This window comes from Castor canadensis, unplaced genomic scaffold (genome assembly GCF_047511655.1).
Source record: "Castor canadensis unplaced genomic scaffold, mCasCan1.hap1v2 HAP1_SCAFFOLD_181, whole genome shotgun sequence".
NCBI lineage: Eukaryota > Metazoa > Chordata > Mammalia > Rodentia > Castoridae > Castor > Castor canadensis.
The window spans coordinates 16,859-34,353 of record NW_027395383.1 but is presented as its reverse complement, the minus strand read 5'-3'; the positions used below and the strand labels follow the sequence as shown (position 1 = coordinate 34,353).

At 36.8% G+C, this 17,495-nt stretch overlaps 1 protein-coding gene and 1 long non-coding RNA gene across 12 annotated transcripts in view; one reads left to right on the top strand and one right to left on the bottom strand.

Annotated features, from left to right (window-relative positions):
• Positions 1-15,907, top strand: part of LOC109678739 (ferroxidase HEPHL1-like) — a 54,916-nt gene extending 39,009 nt beyond the window's left edge. For 5 of the 6 annotated variants that reach the window (XM_074064623.1, XM_074064621.1, XM_074064622.1 and 2 more), the window contains 3 exons: positions 2,377-2,599; positions 3,842-3,981; positions 13,154-13,292. In XM_074064623.1, coding sequence (XP_073920724.1) covers positions 2,377-2,395 — 19 coding nt within the window. In that variant the 3' untranslated portion in view covers positions 2,396-2,599; positions 3,842-3,981; positions 13,154-13,292. Of the gene's footprint in view, positions 1-2,376; positions 2,600-3,841; positions 3,982-13,153; positions 13,313-13,689; positions 13,762-13,858 lie in introns of those variants that run through there. The other variant, XM_074064624.1, reaches the window with a different exon arrangement.
• The window catches only part of LOC141420441 (uncharacterized), a 33,823-nt gene continuing 16,762 nt past the window's right edge, over positions 435-17,495 (bottom strand). For 2 of the 6 annotated variants that reach the window (XR_012444978.1, XR_012444977.1), the window contains one exon: positions 12,161-15,144. This is a non-coding gene — a long non-coding RNA (uncharacterized lncRNA). Of the gene's footprint in view, positions 1,922-5,993; positions 15,145-17,495 lie in introns of those variants that run through there. The other 4 variants (XR_012444973.1, XR_012444975.1, XR_012444974.1 and 1 more) reach the window with 3 other exon arrangements.

Genomic DNA, 17,495 nt, shown 5'->3' with positions numbered 1-17,495 from the left:
TCAGTTTTAGATGATCATAAGTATCTAGAAATATGTCCATTTCTTCAAGATTTTCAAATTTATTTGAATATAGGTTCTCGAAGTAGTCTCTGATGATTTCCTGGACTTCCATAGTGTTTATTGTTATGTCCCCTTTTGCATTCCTGATTTTACTGATTTGCGTATTTTTTTTCCTCACTTTAGTCAGGTTTGCCAGGAGTCTATTGATCTTGTTTATTTTTTCAAAGAACCAACTTTTTGTTTTATTAATTCTTTCTATTTCATTGATTTCAGCTCTTATTTATTTTGGGGTTTGCTTGTTCTTGTTTTTCTAGGAGATTGAGATGTAGTATTAAGTCATTGATTTGAGATCTTTCAGTCTTTTTAATATATGCACTCATGGCTATAAACTTTCCTCTTAGGACTGCCTTTCCCCTGTTCCATAGGTTCCGGTAGGTTGTGTTTTCAGTTTCATTGAGTTCCAGGAACCTTTTAATTTCCTTTTTTATTTCATCAATGGGTATCTGATTTCTTCATTTCCCTCTGGTTCCTGTACTAATTTATTATTGTTGGGGAAAATGATTTCCCCCTTTTTCCGTCTTCCCATCATTGCCCTTGCCATTTTTACTGTTCCTATACTGTGTGTAATTCAGTATTGTCTAGCTTGTAATAATAACAATGGTGATATCTAAAATGGAAGGGTGAGAGGAGAGGGAAAGCAAAGAAGGTAAAGAAAAAGGGAAAAACAAAACAAAACAAAACAAACAAAAAAACCCCAAACCAACCAACCAAACAAAGAAAAAACAGAGCCAAAGAAATAAACAGGGAGAGATAGTATACTAATCAACAGTAAGCTAAACAGGCTTTAGAGAGACAGAGAGAGAGGATAATGAAAAAGAAAAGACAAAGAAACCACAAGTTCAAACACAGTAAAGTTCAGTCTTAATAATTTTGGTGTTAGTCCTTCAGCCTCCAGTCCTGGAGACTTCTTAGTGTCTGTGAAGTAGTTCTGTCAGGAAGTAGTTCTGGAGGGCATTTTAGAAGAGTGTATGATTTAGAGAAGTGGTCACAAACTGTAGCCCACTTCCCAAATCCAACCATGCTCATTCATTAATGTTGTCTGTAGTTGTGACAGAGATAGTATAGCTCATGAAGTAAAAAATATTTGCCATATAGTGCTTTATAAACAGATTTTAAAGTTTGCTAAACACTGATTTAAAGTATGGGAAATGAAAACAAAGCTCCATTCAGTTTCCAAGAGTGGATCTTATGAGGCAGTTTGAAGCAAAAGAGGATATGTCAATAGAAAAAAAGTATTTTACAATATAATTTGTTTATGGTTTTAGATGTGGGAAATCTATTATTTTTAAAGGTGTTACCAGGGCTACTAGGGATCAGGGAAAGAAAACATACTCCAGCCATAGTAACTGAAACTTCAAAAATATTTGAATGATTAATAGGCTGATAAATGAGTCAGGTATGTATATATAAAGCAACTACAAGTCTTTAATGCTATGTCATAAACCAAAGTCCTAATTAAAATCAGACCTGATATAAAACGTAGGCACTTCCCATTATTTAACAAGTGAGGGACTATCTTAATCTTTCTCTTGGATGTTACATGGTGTTACATGGCTTGAATTAGTGACCTTGAGTTATACTGCACAGCACTGGAGCTTAGGAGACAGTCATATAAGTTACTTGAAAAATAAATTTACAAATTAGAATTATGGGACACATACTTATTGTTTATTCATTTGTACATCCAGACAAATATTTATTGAGTACTTGTGACATGCAAATTATGCTGCCAAACACTATACCAGATGCAAATATTCTTCTTTGGGAGAAGCACATGACTTTGTGGGGAAAATCAAACATGTCCACACTTCTGTAGGAGTGGTGGATTATGGATGGTACCATGGGAGGCTTTGGACAGAGTCTAGGGAGAAAAAAAAATGATATTAGTAAAACTGAAAGTACAAAAGCTGAAGCTGTGTTTGAGAAGTATTGAGAGTCCCATTTGACTATCATATATGACCCAAAAAGAAAGCAGCAGGGCAACCCAAGACAGAAATTTCATTGAGGAAGCACATGGAGGGGCTTGAAGGATTATATTTTATTCTGTAGGCCATGGAAGTCCCTGAGGACTTCTAATTATGGGAGCGACTAGATTAATCTGATAGTGTTAGTAGGATGAGCTGAAGGTGGGGTGGGCTAGAGACCAGAGAGGAAACAATTTCTAGATTCTAATACTAGAATGATGGCAGATGGAACGGAATATTATTAAATATTTCTAGATTCTAATATTTAATATTATTAAATATTTCTAGAATGGTAGCAGATGGAATGGAATATTATTAAATATTGAATGGTTTATCTATTTTTTAATTCCAGGATACATATAGTGGTTTGATGGGTCCTCTGATTACATGCCGAGAAGGAGTATTGAATGAAAAGGGAAGAAGAAGTGATGCTGACTATGAGTTTGCTCTTTTGTTTTTGGTATTTAATGAGAATGAATCCTGGTATCTGGATGATAATATTAAGAAGTATCTCAATAAAGATCCACGAGATTTTAAACACACTGATGATTTTGAAGAGAGCAACAAAATGCATGGTACATCAGACATTCAAAGGAAGACCAGGGTCATAGAAATTCCTATCACTGTAGGAGACCCCCCCCCACCTCCCTCTCTGGGCCTTTCCCTCTTAAGGGCACCTGAACTGAAGAAAGTCCTCTAAAGATTTTTTTCAGAGTGAACCAGCCTAGTCCTGGGTTGTCTGACAGCGAAGTTATTGAGGCTTTGTACTGACTGTCTTTAGGAGTATCTATCTCAGAATGCTAAGATCTTTAAGCTATGAAGAAGTAATTTTTAAAAACAAAACAAACAGAAGTTGTAATGTTTAATACAAAATATAAAAATAAGTGTTATATGAACCATTACAACTTTTGTTTGGTTAAATTTAAAAATTTGATTTAATTTTCTAGAACATGAAACTCCAACACTGAATTTTTGTTTTAATGTATCTGCTAATTAATTCTGTATCATTTAAGAAATTTATTTTGGTAGGAATAATGTGTTCAGATCGATACTTCCACGTACTCTAAGACCTGCTTTTGAAGATGGGCCATGCCCAATGTCTCAAAGCTAGTTGTTAATACAAGTTAAAATACTGTGGCCTGATTCCCAATTCAGCTACTCTTTTCCCTAGAATTTTGCTTTACTTTCTCAAAAATATCTTAGTATTTTCTCTCCTTTTAATGAATGCAACTTATTTGGCTATGTCATGGATTCACAGAATAAAGCATTAGTAGGATGCAGAGGAATAATATTCACCATTGCAAAAACTCAGCTTTGCTCATTGTTAGGTCCTGGGTTCAGTCTGTGGGAAGCTCTCCTTTTGGAGGTTCGCCAGGCTTATGCTAGTTCTCAGAAGAGGAAACATTAAAGAAATGACTTATAATTAATTCAATGTTGATTTATATATGCTGTATTCTTTGTAGCTTAGTACACTCATTTGAAGAATGGTATAAGTTTGGCTTCTCACAAATGAGCCTATAATTCACTTCCAAAAAAGGATATACTGAATAAACAAGTAAGCAAACAGTACTGCCATCTAACATATAGCTTTGAAAAACAAACTGATTTCTCTTTTCTGGCTTTCTTTGTACAAAGATTTCTTAGTAATCTGAGTTGAGAATCTAAAATGGGGGAGTCATTAGTTAGTGAGGCTGTTAGTTATTTATCAGGTAGAAAAGAATTCCTGTGAACTAATGATCTTGAGCTAGTTCTAAAACCAGGTTAAGTAGTAAGTATGTTTGCATTGATCAGAAGCTATTGTCTTTTCATTTTCTTAGCCATTAATGGGAAGATTTTTGGAAATTTCCATGGCCTCATAATGAATGAAGATACAATGACAAACTGGTATTTGTTAGGAATAGGAAGTGAAGTAGATATACATACCATCCATTACCACGCTGAGAGCTTTCTTTTCAAAGTAAGTATAAGAAATATGCTTTGGGGAAATTGTTTTTTTTTTTTTCATTTTTTTTATTGTTTTATTATTCATATGTGCATACAAGGCTTGGGTCATTTCTCCCCCCTGCCCCCACCCCCTCCCTTACCACCCACTCCGCCCCCTTCCTCTCCCTCCCACCCTCAATACCCAGCAGAAACTATTTTGCCCTTATTTCTAATTTTGTTGAAGAGAGAGTATAAGCAACAATAGGAAGGAGTAAGGGTTTTTGCTAGTTGAGATAAGGATAGCTATACAGGGAGTTGACTCACATTAATTTCCTGTGCATGTGTGTTACCTTCTAGGTTAATTCTTTTTGATCTAACCTTTTCTGTAGTTCCTGGTCCCCTTGTCCTGTTGGCCTCAGTTGCTTTTAAGGTATCTGCTTTAGTTTCTCTGCATTAAGGGCAACAAATGCTAGCTAATTTTTTAGGTGTCTTACCTATCCTCACCCCTCCCTTGTGTGCTCTCGCTTTTATCATGTGCTCAAAGTCCAATCCCCTTGTTGTGTTTGCCCTTGATCTAATGTCCGCATATGAGGGAGAACATATGATTTTTGGTCTTTTGGGCAAGGCTAACCTCACTCACAATGATATTCTCCAATTCCATCCATTTACCAGCAAATGATAACATTTCGTTCTTCTTCATGGCTGCATATAATTCCATTGTGTATAGATACCACATTTTCTTAATCCATTCGTCAGTGGTGGGGCATCTTGGCTGTTTCCATAACTTGGCTATTGTGAATAGTGCTGCAATAAACATGGGTGTGCAGGTGCCTCTGGAGTAACGTGTGTCACAGTCTTTTGGGTATATCCCCAAGAGTGGTATTGCTGGATCAAATGGTAGATCAATGTTTAGCTTTTTAAGTAGCCTCCAAATTTTTTTCCGGAGTGGTTGTACTAGTTTACATTCCCACCAACAGTGTAAGAGGGTTCCTTTTTCCCTGCATCCTCACCAACACCTGTTGGTGGTGGTGTTGCTAGTAATGGCTATTCTAACAGGGGTGAGGTGGAATCTTAGGTGGTTTTAATTTGCATTTCCTTTATTGCTAGAGATGGTGAGCATTTTTTCATGTGTTTTTTGGCCATTTGAATTTCTTCTTTTGAGAAAGTTCTGTTTAGTTCACTTGCCCATTTCTTTATTGGTTCATTAGTTTTGGGAGAATTTAGTTTTTTAAGTTCTCTATATATTCTGGTTATCAGTCCTTTGTCTGATGTATAGCTGGCAAATATTTTCTCCCACTCTGTGGGTGTTCTCTTCAGTTTAAAGACCATTTCTTTTGATGAACAGAAGCTTTATCTATGCTGTCTCTTAGTTGCTGTGCTGCTGGGGTTTCGTTGAGAAAGCTCTTAACCTATACCTACTAACTCCAGAGTAGTTCCTACTCTTTCCTGTATCAACTTTAGAGTTTGTGGTCTGATATTAAGATCCTTGATCCATTTTGAGTTAATATTGGTATAGGGTGATATACATGGATCTAGTTTCAGTTTTTTGCAGACTGCTAACCAGTTTGGGGAAATTGTTTTTAACAGAGTCAATGTATTTCCAGTGGTAAATAAGATGGTTACTTGGAAATAATGCTCATGAGAGGTTGATATGAGAGAATGGAACAGAATAGTATGATTATACCTTCTCCTGGTGGATATTTCTTTATACATGTGTGTATTATTTCTTATTTTTCTGTTTTTAAGGCAAGACACAAACTTTGCGAGTCTGGGTGTGGTGATTCAGGCCTATTACACTAAGTACTTGAGGGTAGAGATTGAGAAGATCTGGGTTCAAAGCCAGCCTGGGCCAAAGTTAGCAAGACACTCATATCAACCAACACAAAAGCTGGTAGTGATGCTTGCGCTTGACATCCTAGCTGCATGGGAAGTGTAAAAAGGAGGAATGTGGTTCAGGCCAGCCTGGGCATAAATGAAAGATCCTATTTAAAAATACATCTAAAATCAAAAGGGCTTGGAGCATGGCTCAAGTGGTAGAGCACTTACCTAGCAAGCACAAGACCCTGAGTTCAAATCCCAGTACTACAAAACAAACAGAAAACAAAAATCTGTGAGTCTCAGATAAGAGTTATCTCATCAGTTACATGGCTATAATTCTCATAACCCTGTATTATGTATTAATACTGTATAACAGGGACCATAATGTTAGTCCCTGTTACTGGCCCTTTTTCTCTCCCTCCTTTTCTTTTCTTTGTGATTAACAGAATAGCCCTATCCAATAAGGGAGAAATTATGAGCTCTGGCTTGGGCCCCCAAAGTTATCCTGAGTTTTGCCATAGAGAGCTGGACCATGTGTGACCTACTCCTTGGCACCAAGCTATACCCTATGGGTGGTGCTAACCGTACAGCAGAGTCACCTGGGGAGCTGTTGAGAAAGCAGACCTGCAAAATCAGTCTTCAGGGAAAAAGTCCACATAGTCAGCCATCTCAAATTCTCAGTACCATCTACAAGGAAATAGAGAATGGTAATCTAATCTGAGGGAGGGGCAGAATCTGTCCTGTGCTCATTGTACAGGGATAAACAGTAATTTCATAAAAGATCTAATATCCTCTCCTTTCTGTATATTTTGAAGGGTACCAAGTATTGACTGTATTGGCTAATATAGTGATTAGACTTCCACTATTAAATAGCTATGCTGCTTTTCAGAATTTGGCTTTTTCAATACTCATTTTAAAAACTAAATAAAAAATTTAGAAAATAATAGAGCTGAGCATGGTGGCAGCTACTCTGAAGGTGGAGGTGGGAACATCGTGAGTTTGAGGCCAGCGCAGGTGAAGTTAGCAAGACCCTATCTCAACAACAAAATACAAACGAAAGAACTAGGGAATAGCTCAAATGGTAGAGCTCAATCCCCAGTACCACAAAAAATTATAAAATTATATAAAGTTTACATATAGTTATATAAATGTTAAAAATTAAGATATAACTTACATTATATAAATTCACCTTATTTACTGTACAATTTTGTTCTGTAGTGTAACCAAAAACAATCAAAACACAATAGTTCCATTACCTCCCAGAGTTTTCTACTGCATTCCTTGTATCACTTACTTGTCCAACCACTGATCTATTTTCTGTCTCTGCTCTGATGTGAATGTATCCTCCAAAGTTTGTGTGCTAGAGACTTACTTTGGTCTCTTGAGTTCTTGTGTGGGTATTTTCTTTTCCGTCTGCCTTTTGCCATGTCATGATACAGTAAGAAGGCCCTCACCAGGTGCTGGTCCCTTAACCTTGGGTTTCTTAACCTCGAAACCACAAGAAAGAAGCTTCTATTCTTTTTTCCTCCCCTGTGGTACTGCAGCTTGAACTCAGGGCCTACACTTTGAGCCACTCCACCAGCCCTTTTTTGTGAAAGGTTTTTTTTGAGATAGGGTCTCACAAACTATTTCCCTGGGCTGGCTTTAAACCGTGACCCTCCTGATCTCTGCCTCCTGAGTAGCTAGGATTACAAATGTGAGCCACCAGCACTCAGCAGAAATCTATATTCTTTATAAATAAACCACTCTCAGGTATTCTGTTATAACAGCACAAAACAGACTAAGACAAACTCTACAGTTTTACCTTTTCTAGAAGTTCTATTGTTTGTACGTCTTGAATCTGGCTTATTTTATTCCATATAGGTAGTTCAATTTCATCCTCTTAAGTGCCTCAGTGGTTTGTTTCATTTGATGGTTGAGTAGTATTCCATTGTATGGATATAATGCAGTTCATTCATTTATTCTCCTATTAAAGAATGTTTGGATTGTTTCTAAGGTTGGTTACTACAAATAAAGCCATTGTGAACATTTGTACACGTTTTTATGTGAATGTAAGCTTTCGTTTCCCTTGAGAAAATCTGTGGGAGCAAAACTGATAAGCCCTGTGGTAAGTGTGTATTTATAAGAAACTGCCAAGTTATGTCCAATGAGGTGGCACTATTTTGCATTCCCAGCAGAAATATATGAGAGCACTTTTTCTTGTGAGTTTTTATTCTTCTTCTTAGCCATTATACTATACATGTAGTGTATCTTACTGTTTATTTACATTTTCCTAACAGCTAATGATATGGAACATCTTTTCATGTGCTTTCATGTGTTACCATCTATAAATCTTTGGTGAAATGAGTGAGTTTTATGCCCATGTTGCTGCTTTTTAATTTAACGTTTATTTTAACTGATGTATAAAACACCAAAATTGTATGTATTTGTGGGGTTCCATGTGATGTTGCCATTCATGTGTATATTGTGTAATGTCCAAATTAGGGTAGACGTCTCTATCTCTTCAAACATTCATCATTTCACAGTTCTTTCTTGTGGCTTTCTGAAATACATAGTACATTATCTGTAGTCACTCTGTTGGGCAACAGCTCACCAGAACCTTTTCTAACTGTGATCAACATCTCTCCCCATGCCCCTCCCATATGAGTGAGATAATGTGGTCATTATCCATACATGTCACTGAAAATGACAGGATTTCATCCTTTCTCATGGTAGAATAATATCACGGTTTCTTTCTCCATTCATCAGTTTTGGACACACAGATCATTTCCATTGCTTGACGATTGTGAATTCAGCTGCAATGAACATGAATGTACAGATGTCTCTTTGACAAACTGGTTTCCTTTCTCTTGAATATGTACACGCTAGTGGCATTATGCATGGTAATTTTATTTTTAATATTTTGAGAACCCTCCACATTGTTTTCCATTACGGCCACACTAACTTACATTCCTGCCAAGAGCGTGCAAGGGTTCCATTTTCTCCATATCCTTGCCAGCATCTTTTGTTTTTCTGTCTTTTTGATATTAGTCATTTTTACCAGGGTGAGGTTATATCTCATGGTGGTTTTGATTTGCGTTTTCCTGATAATTAGTGATTTGAACATTTTTCCATGTATGTGTTTGCCATTTGTATATCTTCTTTTGAGAAATATCTGTTTAGGTCTTTTGTCCATTTTAATTGAGTTATTTGCCTTTTGTGATTGAGTTTTTTAATTTCTTATATATTCTGAATATTAATCCCTTGTCAGAGGGGTTAAAAGTTTACAATATTTTCTCTCATTGTATGGGCTGTCTCTTCACTCGGTTGATTGTTTCTCCTTTCTGTACAAAAGCTTTTTAGTTTGATGTGATCACATTTGTCTATTTTTCTCATTTCTTGTGCTTTTGGGGGTCTGTCTAAAAAAATCCTGACTATTGTAATGTCTTAAAGAATTTCCCCATGTTTTTTCTAGTAGTTTCACAGTTTCAGTTCTTACGGTTGCCTTTAAGCCACTTTGAGCTTATTTTTGTAGTAGTGAAAGACAGGAATCTAGCTTCATTTCCTGAGTGTGGATACCCGATTTTCTCAGCACCATTGATTGAAAAGTCCCTCTTTCTTCAATGTGTGTTCTTAGCACCTTTGTTGAAATCAGTTGACTCTAGACACATGGGTTTACTTCTAGGCTCTATATTCTTTTCTTTCATGTCTGTTTTTATGCCAACACCATGCTGTTTTGATGATTAGGGTTTATAGTATATATTGAAGTCATGTAGTATAGTGTTTTCTGCTTTGTTCGTTTTTCTCAAGATTGCTTTGGCTATTCTGTGGGTTTTTTTTCCGGTGGTACTGGAGTTTGAACTCAGGGCTTCATGCTTGCTAGACAGGTGTTCTACCACTTGAGCCACTTCACCAGCCCTTTTTTGTGTTAGGTGTTTTTGAGATAGGGTCTTGTGAACTATTTTGCCTGGGCTATCTTCGAACTGTGATCCTCCTCATCCCTGCCTCCTGAGTAGCTTGGATTACAGGCGTGAACCACATGCACCCAGTGTCTTTGTGTTAGCTTGTATGTGTGTGGTTTCATAAATATCTTAGGAGTCTTTACTAGCTCTGTAAGGAATGTTTTTGGTATTTTAATAGAAATTACCTTGAATGTATAGATGTCTTTGAGTAGCATAGATTATGTCTTTAAAATTTTTTGGATTATTGATTTTTACTGTAGAGTTTGGGAGCTTTATTATAATCTAGATACAAATTATTTATAGGCTATGTGATTTACAAATATTTGTTCCTAGTTTATGGCTTGTCTTTTTATTTATAACATTATCGCAAAGAACAAAATTCTTAATTATTGGTCAATTTTAAGTTATCTTTTTTTAAATTTGTGGCTCATACTTTTGGTGTCATATATAATAATTTTTTGTCTAACTCAAGCTTATAAATACTTTCTTCATTATTTTCTTTTAGAAGTGTTATAGTTTTATATTTAGTTCATTTTTTGCATAAAAATAGCCAAATATTCCATCCCTATTCAGTAAAACCACTATTCTTGGGCTGAGCATGGTGGCACATGCCTAAGGAGGCTAAGACAGGAGGACCATGAGCTTGCAGCCACCCTAGGCTACCTAGTGAGTTCTAGGTGAGCGTGGGCTACATAGTGAGACCCTGTCTCAAAAAACAAAACCTATTCTTTTTCCCATTGGATTGCCATTGCACTTTTGTCAAAATCATATTGCCCACATATTTGTGGGTCTGTATCTTTGCTCTCTATTCTGTTATTTGATCCATATGTCTGTACTTTCTTGAATGCCACACTTTTTTTTTGTCAGTACTAGGGTTCGAACTCAGGACTTTGTGCTTGCCAGGTAGGTGCTCTATTGCTTGAGCCATGCCTCCAGTCCTGACAAGCATGCTCACCATGCCCAGCTATTGGTTAAGATGGAGTTCTACAAACCCCTTGGCCTGGAATTTCGATCCCGTCTAGTAGCTGGGATTACAGAAGTGAGCCAGTTGTGCTCAGCTCTTAATTTTTTAAGATTTAAAATTTTTTTCTTTTTAAAAAATTGATTGTATTTTTTATTTATCACATTAATTATATGAGGGGATTTCATTATGATAATTCCATACATGAGTACAGTATGCCTTGAACAAGTTCACCCTCTCTTGTTACAATAATGTTAAAATTAGGTAGTGATTTGTTTTTAATGGGAACATCTTTGCCTTCCCATCCAAATTTTAGAGACAGCTTAGATTCCAATTTTGAAATCCTGTTGGGATTTTTATTGGATTTGCTTTGAGTTTTTCTTGACAACATTGAGAGTTCCAATCTATGATCATGGTGTATTTCTCTATTTACTTAGGTGTTCTTTGATTTATTTCATCAGTATAGTTTTCAGCATACATGTCTTGCATATATTTTCTTTGATGTTACCTAAGTATATCATATACCTAAGCTTTGGTGATGGTGTAAGTGGTATTGTGTTTATTTCAGTTTCTAATTATTTATTGCCAATATATAAAAATAGTTGATTTTTTGCACATTGACCTTATATTCTGAAACTTTTTTACTTGCTTTTTCATAGATTTTTAGGGAGATTTTCTACATAGACAATCATGTCTGTAAATAATGATTTTGTTTCTTTATTTTCAAACTGTATGCCTTCCCTCTCCCCTACCTTGTCTTATTTCACTGGCTAGGACCTCCAGTATAATTTAAAGTATGACTAGGGAAAGTAGGTATCTTGGTCTTATTCTTAATCTTAGGGTGAAAGCCTTCAGTCATTCACTACTGATTATAAAGTTAATAGTAGCTTTTTCATAGATCCTATTTCCTTCTATTCTCAGTTTGCTGAGAGTTTCTATCATAAACAGATGTTAAATTGTATCACGTTTTTTCTGCATCTGTAGAAATGTTCATATAATTTTCTTCTTTAGTCCACTGATGAATTGTATTGGTTTTCAGGTGCCAAACCACCTTTTCATTCCCTGGATAAACCTTACTTGGTCATGATACACTATTTTTTTATTCGTTAGCATTTTGTTGGAGAATTTTGCATCTGTGTTCATGAGTAATACTGGTTGTAGCTTTCTTTTCTTACATTTGTTTGGTTTGGGTATCAGGGCAAAACCAGCCTCATAAAATGATTGAAAGTGTTGTATTTGTTGGGGAGGTGACAAGGAAAAGGGTAGGAGGGTGAATACAGAGCAAAAACGTGTACACATGTATGTAAATGATAAAAAATGATACCTGTTGAAAGTATTCCAGGAATTGGGGAGGGGAGGATAAAGGAGAGCTGTGGAGGGGGTGAACTCAAGTTTGATATATTTGAAAAATTGTAAGAACTTTTGCAAATGCCACAATTTACCTCTACCCAGCACAACAATAAAGGAAAAAAAAAATAAAAGGTTACCTCCTGTTCTATTTTCTAGAAGTTTATTTAAGATTGATATTACTTCTCCTTTAAATATTTGATAGAATGTGCTAATGACTTTATTTGGCCCTGTTAGAATATTACATATTATATAATTTAAGCTTCCTTATTAGATATAGTGCTATTTGGGTTGTTGCTTCTTGAGTGATATTTGGCAGTTTGTTCATATCTTTTAAGTTATAGAGTTTATGGACAGAGTTATTTATATACAATATTTCTTTATTATTCTTTCTTGTGTTTGTAAGGTCTTGGTGATGTTCTCTCTTCCCCATACCTGTAATTTGTGTTTTTAATTTTTTCTTGATCTGTCTGTCTAGAGATTTGTATAACAAATTAGTCTAAAACTCAGTGGCCTAAGACAGAAAACACTTATTATCTCAGTTTCTCTGGGTCAGTAGTCTGGGAATAGTTTAGTTAATTGGTTCTGATTCGGCATCTCTCATGAGGCTGTAGTCAAGTTAGCTGGACCTGCAGTTGTCAAAGGCTTCACTGGAGCCAGAAGATCTGTTTTCAAGTTCACTCATGTGGCTGTTGACTGAATGCTTCAGTTCCTCATTATACAGGTATAGCACAGGAGCTGGCTCCACCCAGAGTGACTGATCTAAGAGGAGAGAATAAAGGGTCTAAGAAGCCATATCTTTTGTAGTCTAATTTTGAAAATGGAATGCTGTTACTTCTGCCATATAACAGTGGTCTCTCATATAGCATAGAAGGAGACTATAAAGGTTATGAATATCAGAAAGCGGGGGTACTAGGGGTATTATAGAAGCTGGCCACTACAAGCTTTGTCAATTTTATTGATCTGTTCGAAGACCCAACTTTGGATTTCTTTGCTTTTTCTTTATTTTGTTTCTATTTTTGCTTTTATGAATTTCTGCTCTTTACCATTTCCTTACTTATACTTACTCTGTGTTTCTTTGCTCTTATTTTTCTTCTTTGTTGACTCATAAGATTTTTTTTTTTTAATTTTTGTGATAGATAAGTCTTACGGAGAAGATGTATACGATCTCTTTCCTGGGACATTCCAAACCATTGAACTGTTTGCAGATCACCCAGGAACATGGCTACTACACTGTCATGTGTCTGACCACATCCATGCTGGCATGGAGACAACCTACACAGTACTCCGGAACATAGGTACTATTGTCTTGTCAGTGATGCCAGATGCTGGTACCAAGCTTCCTGTAGACCTGGAAGTCAGGAGGCATAAGAAAAACACAGATTCACTCCGCAAGGAGCTCATAGTAAAGTAAGAGAGTCAGCTATGTAAATACGTAACCATAATGGAGTGTGATATGTGCTGTAACAGAGTGAAGAGGACCAGGTCCAGTGCAGTGGCAGGAGGGCATGGTATATGAACCATTTTAGATCCCATGATGCTCAGGATAGATGTCAGTGGGTGAGCAGAAGAAAGAGGAGAGATGTTGGTGAGGCAAAATCCTCATTGGTAAAAAGAAGTGACTTATGGCATGAAAAGAATCTCCTACCCTTAACTTACCTTTTTTTTGGTCCAGACAACAGGATTCCATACTCCACTAAGTCTCCTTCTGGAGGAGTATCCCACCCAACCATGGTGCCCTCCAATGGTAATGATATCCTCTCCTGTGTCTGTGTGTGAATGCTTCAATGTTCACTCCCCAGGGAGAAGCAGGTGCCTGATGCCTCACTTTTCTTTTGTCACAGAACAACCTGGCAAAGAGGAGCTCTATTTCTTTGGCAAGAATCTGGGCCCAGGAGGAGCCAAGGCAGCCTTGGTCACTCTCTTCATCACTGGACTCCTCTTCCTGATTGCCACTATGATTCTGTCCCTCAGACTCCGATCTGCAAGGAGACAGATGGCTTACCGAGAAGTCCAGTCCTGTGCACTCCCCACGGATGCTCTGGGAACTCTCTGGCCTTTCTTGGCGGCAGTTGTGAGGTTCCACAGCTGGCTAGATGGTGGGCCAACCAGGAAAATGGACCAAAGCATTGTTCACCAAGGAAGGTTTATACTGTATCCTGGATCAGGCTTCTGATCCTCTGTAGCATCATCCAAAGCAATTTGCTTTCATTTATTTATTTTTAAATGGGCTGTGAATAATCCTCAGGTACAAAATATACAGAAAAAGGAGAGTGCACAGGACTGAGAAATGCCTATCCTTAGTCTGTTCTCTGAACAAATTTGCTTAAGTGGGAAACCCCCTGAAAGATATTTTCATATTCCATCTTTCATAACTTTTAGATTAAAGTGTTTTCTTTGCTAACCATCAGTTTCTAGATGAACAACTTCTAGTTATAATGACTCAGACGTCTATCTAATTAGAATAACATTAATTTTTTTTATCACAGTTACTTGAAATGTTTCCCTTAGTCATTCCAGGGAAAATAAGTTTCTAAAGAGTTCATGGAAATGTCTTAAATCAGTATCTAGTGATAGAATTAGACCAAATGAATTTTTGGAGGCTTTAACCACCTCTCCTGGCCTCTTCCCTTTTACTATAAATAGCCTGTGCACTGTTTATTATACAAGGCAAAGTTATAAGGTTTTTTTTTTTAATTGCTGCTGTTTTTATTCAAAACTGTAGAAATACTTGAATGTTTACAATTCACTTCATGTTATATGTTTTTACACTGTTTCCATAGCAATATCTGTACTTTCAAAAATTAACTAGAAAATTTATATTTCTATTTAAGATTTTGGGAGGGCTAGAATCTGTGAAGGAGCAGGCTTGGTTTTCCCACTGTGAGTTAGAGACCTGAGGGTTTCCTGTAAGGTCTCAGTAAGGGGTAGAACTTCAAGTCTGGGCTTGAAACTTGAGTCTGATTTTTCGCTGAATTAGGGGGAATCTTCCCAGGTCTCCATCTTCTGTGAAATAAGAATAGTGTCATCATGTCAGGAACATGAGGAGGAATTCACGAATGCAGCTGACTGGTTGAGAGAAGAAGGCTTTCTAAAAACCCCAAATTCTCTGACTCTTAAAGCCATAGCCCTTGAGGGGAGGAGAAAAAAAGGAAAGTGTAGAAAAAGAGTCTCAGTGGTAATTTTTAAACCATTAAATCAACTTTGAAAGTAAGTATTAAAATTTCCAAGACTCACATGCAAAAATAAAATATTGAATAACTAAATTCAACCATTGTGAGGTAATGCACCCTCTTTGTAGGCATGTCTAGACATTAGGTGCAAGATTGATAAAAGCAAAGTTGTTTTATTACTAGACTGAGAAATTGCCCTTAGCTCAGGGCAAGGTGCTGATGCCAGAAGAGTGATAATAGAACATCTGCCTTAACAGTGGATCATTTGAGTGTCCAGGTGAACGAGTACAACCTAATAAATACTCTGGTGGTGGAAACTTTTATACTTTCTCATCTTTTTAGTGAGGGGAAATGGGTAATCTGCTAGAATCTATAGTATTACATAAAACAGGATGAAAATGCTAATGAGTCTGTTTGTAGTTTGCTTGAATGTTGTATCAAGTAGGGTACCCAAAAGATTTTTTTTACCCAAAAGGTTTTGAATTTCAGCCTGCTAACCACTGTGATTTTGTAGTACAAGCTCTACAGTTTTCAACATGTGTAGGCTGTACAATTATATAATAATAATAATTACGGTAAATACCTTATTTATTACCTTTACTATGACAATAATTCATTTAGTTATGTTTTTTCTGTTTCACTTGGTTTATTTTTTTAATGGAAAGAAAATAGTTTTATTGCACCATTTCTCTTTTTAATAAAGTTTCACATTTTAGAAGATGACTATTTGGATTTTTTTCACTCAAAATTACCTGCCATTAAATGGGGAAAGTGATGGTTAAAAAATGTATTGTCTTTTAGGTATTTAATCACAATGACTAGAAAAAAATGGAAAAAATAATGTATCTCTACAAATAATTTGACCCCTCAAACACTGTCTCCTCAAACACACAATCCTCCTTCATTCTCAGCTTCGCTCTTTTGGGACAATTAGCCCCTCCTTTCATCAACACATGTCTTTTTCTTCTCTTACAGTGGAAGAAGTGCCCTTGCTCCTTGCATGGCCAGGTTCTCTGCTTCCTGTTTTCTCAAAGACTTAATTCCCCCAATTATAAGTTTTTCCTTCTATACTACTCTATGAAATCATCAACGATGTTTTCCACTAAAAATGGAAAGCAAAGAGCTTTCCATCTTTTTATTACTCAACCTCTCAGCAACAACTGTGAGTTCCTTCCCTCTGGACACCTCTGTAGTCCACTGGCTCTGTGAGCTTCCTTCTTCCTCAATTTCTATTTCTTCTCAATCTCTTTTGCTAGTCATTCTCTGTCAGCACATTCCTCAGAACTTGATATTGGGACCTTTTCAAATCCTTTGTCTTTTAAAGTAGATGGAGTAGTGTTCCCAAAGATTATATATCCTAATTCTGAAACCTGTGTTGCTATCTTATATTGCAAAAGGGATTTCGTAGTTAATTAAATTAGGGATCTTGTGATGGGGACTTTATCCTGGATTATCCAGATTGTCTTTAAATGTAATCATAACGTCCCCTATAAGAGAGAGGCAGATGGAGATTCTATGATAGAAGAGGCAGTGTAACAACTGAAGCAGGAAGCTATACTTCTGGAGATAGAGGAAAAACCCAAAAAGTTAAGGAACGTGATGTATAAAGAGCTAGAGAAGCAGAAGAGGCCTGGGAACAGGTTCTCTTCTAGAGCCTCCAGAGGGAGTTTGGCCTGGAACTGATTTCAAACTTTGGAGTTCCAGAGCTGTAAGAGAGTAAATGTATGCCGCTTTCTCGCTGTCACGCTTGCCTCTTCCAACCACTGCCCACACAGCTACTGCAGTGTTTTTCTCAATATGACCAGATCACTCTCCTAATTCGTGCATTTCTACTTTACTTTTAATAACCCCCAGACCCTTTTCTTTGTTGGTGAGGCCCAGGCTGATTTGACTCATGCTCACCACTGTCACATCTTGGATTCTCTTCTGCTTCATTATTAATTCCTGTATCTTGGTAGATCTTTTCTAACAAGAGATCTCAGAGCTTTGCCTTCGGCACTCTCCTTTCTATGCCTTAAATTCCCTCCCTTTTCATCCTCTTCAGCATCCCCATCCCTTTTCTAACCTTTCTAGTTCAGATGTGAGCTCCCCAAGCTGCCTTCTCCAAAGTGGGTCCCTTCTTTTATTTCCCACCAACGCTGGTTTCCTTTGTAGCACTTATCATAGGAATAATCACTTTAGATGTCTGTTAGCTTGATTTTTGTCTGCCTCTTTAACTGGAAATTAGGTTCTGTGAAAACAACAACCTTTGACCTGTTTTGCTCACTGCTGCATGCAATTAAGACTGTCGTACAGATAGATAGCGACT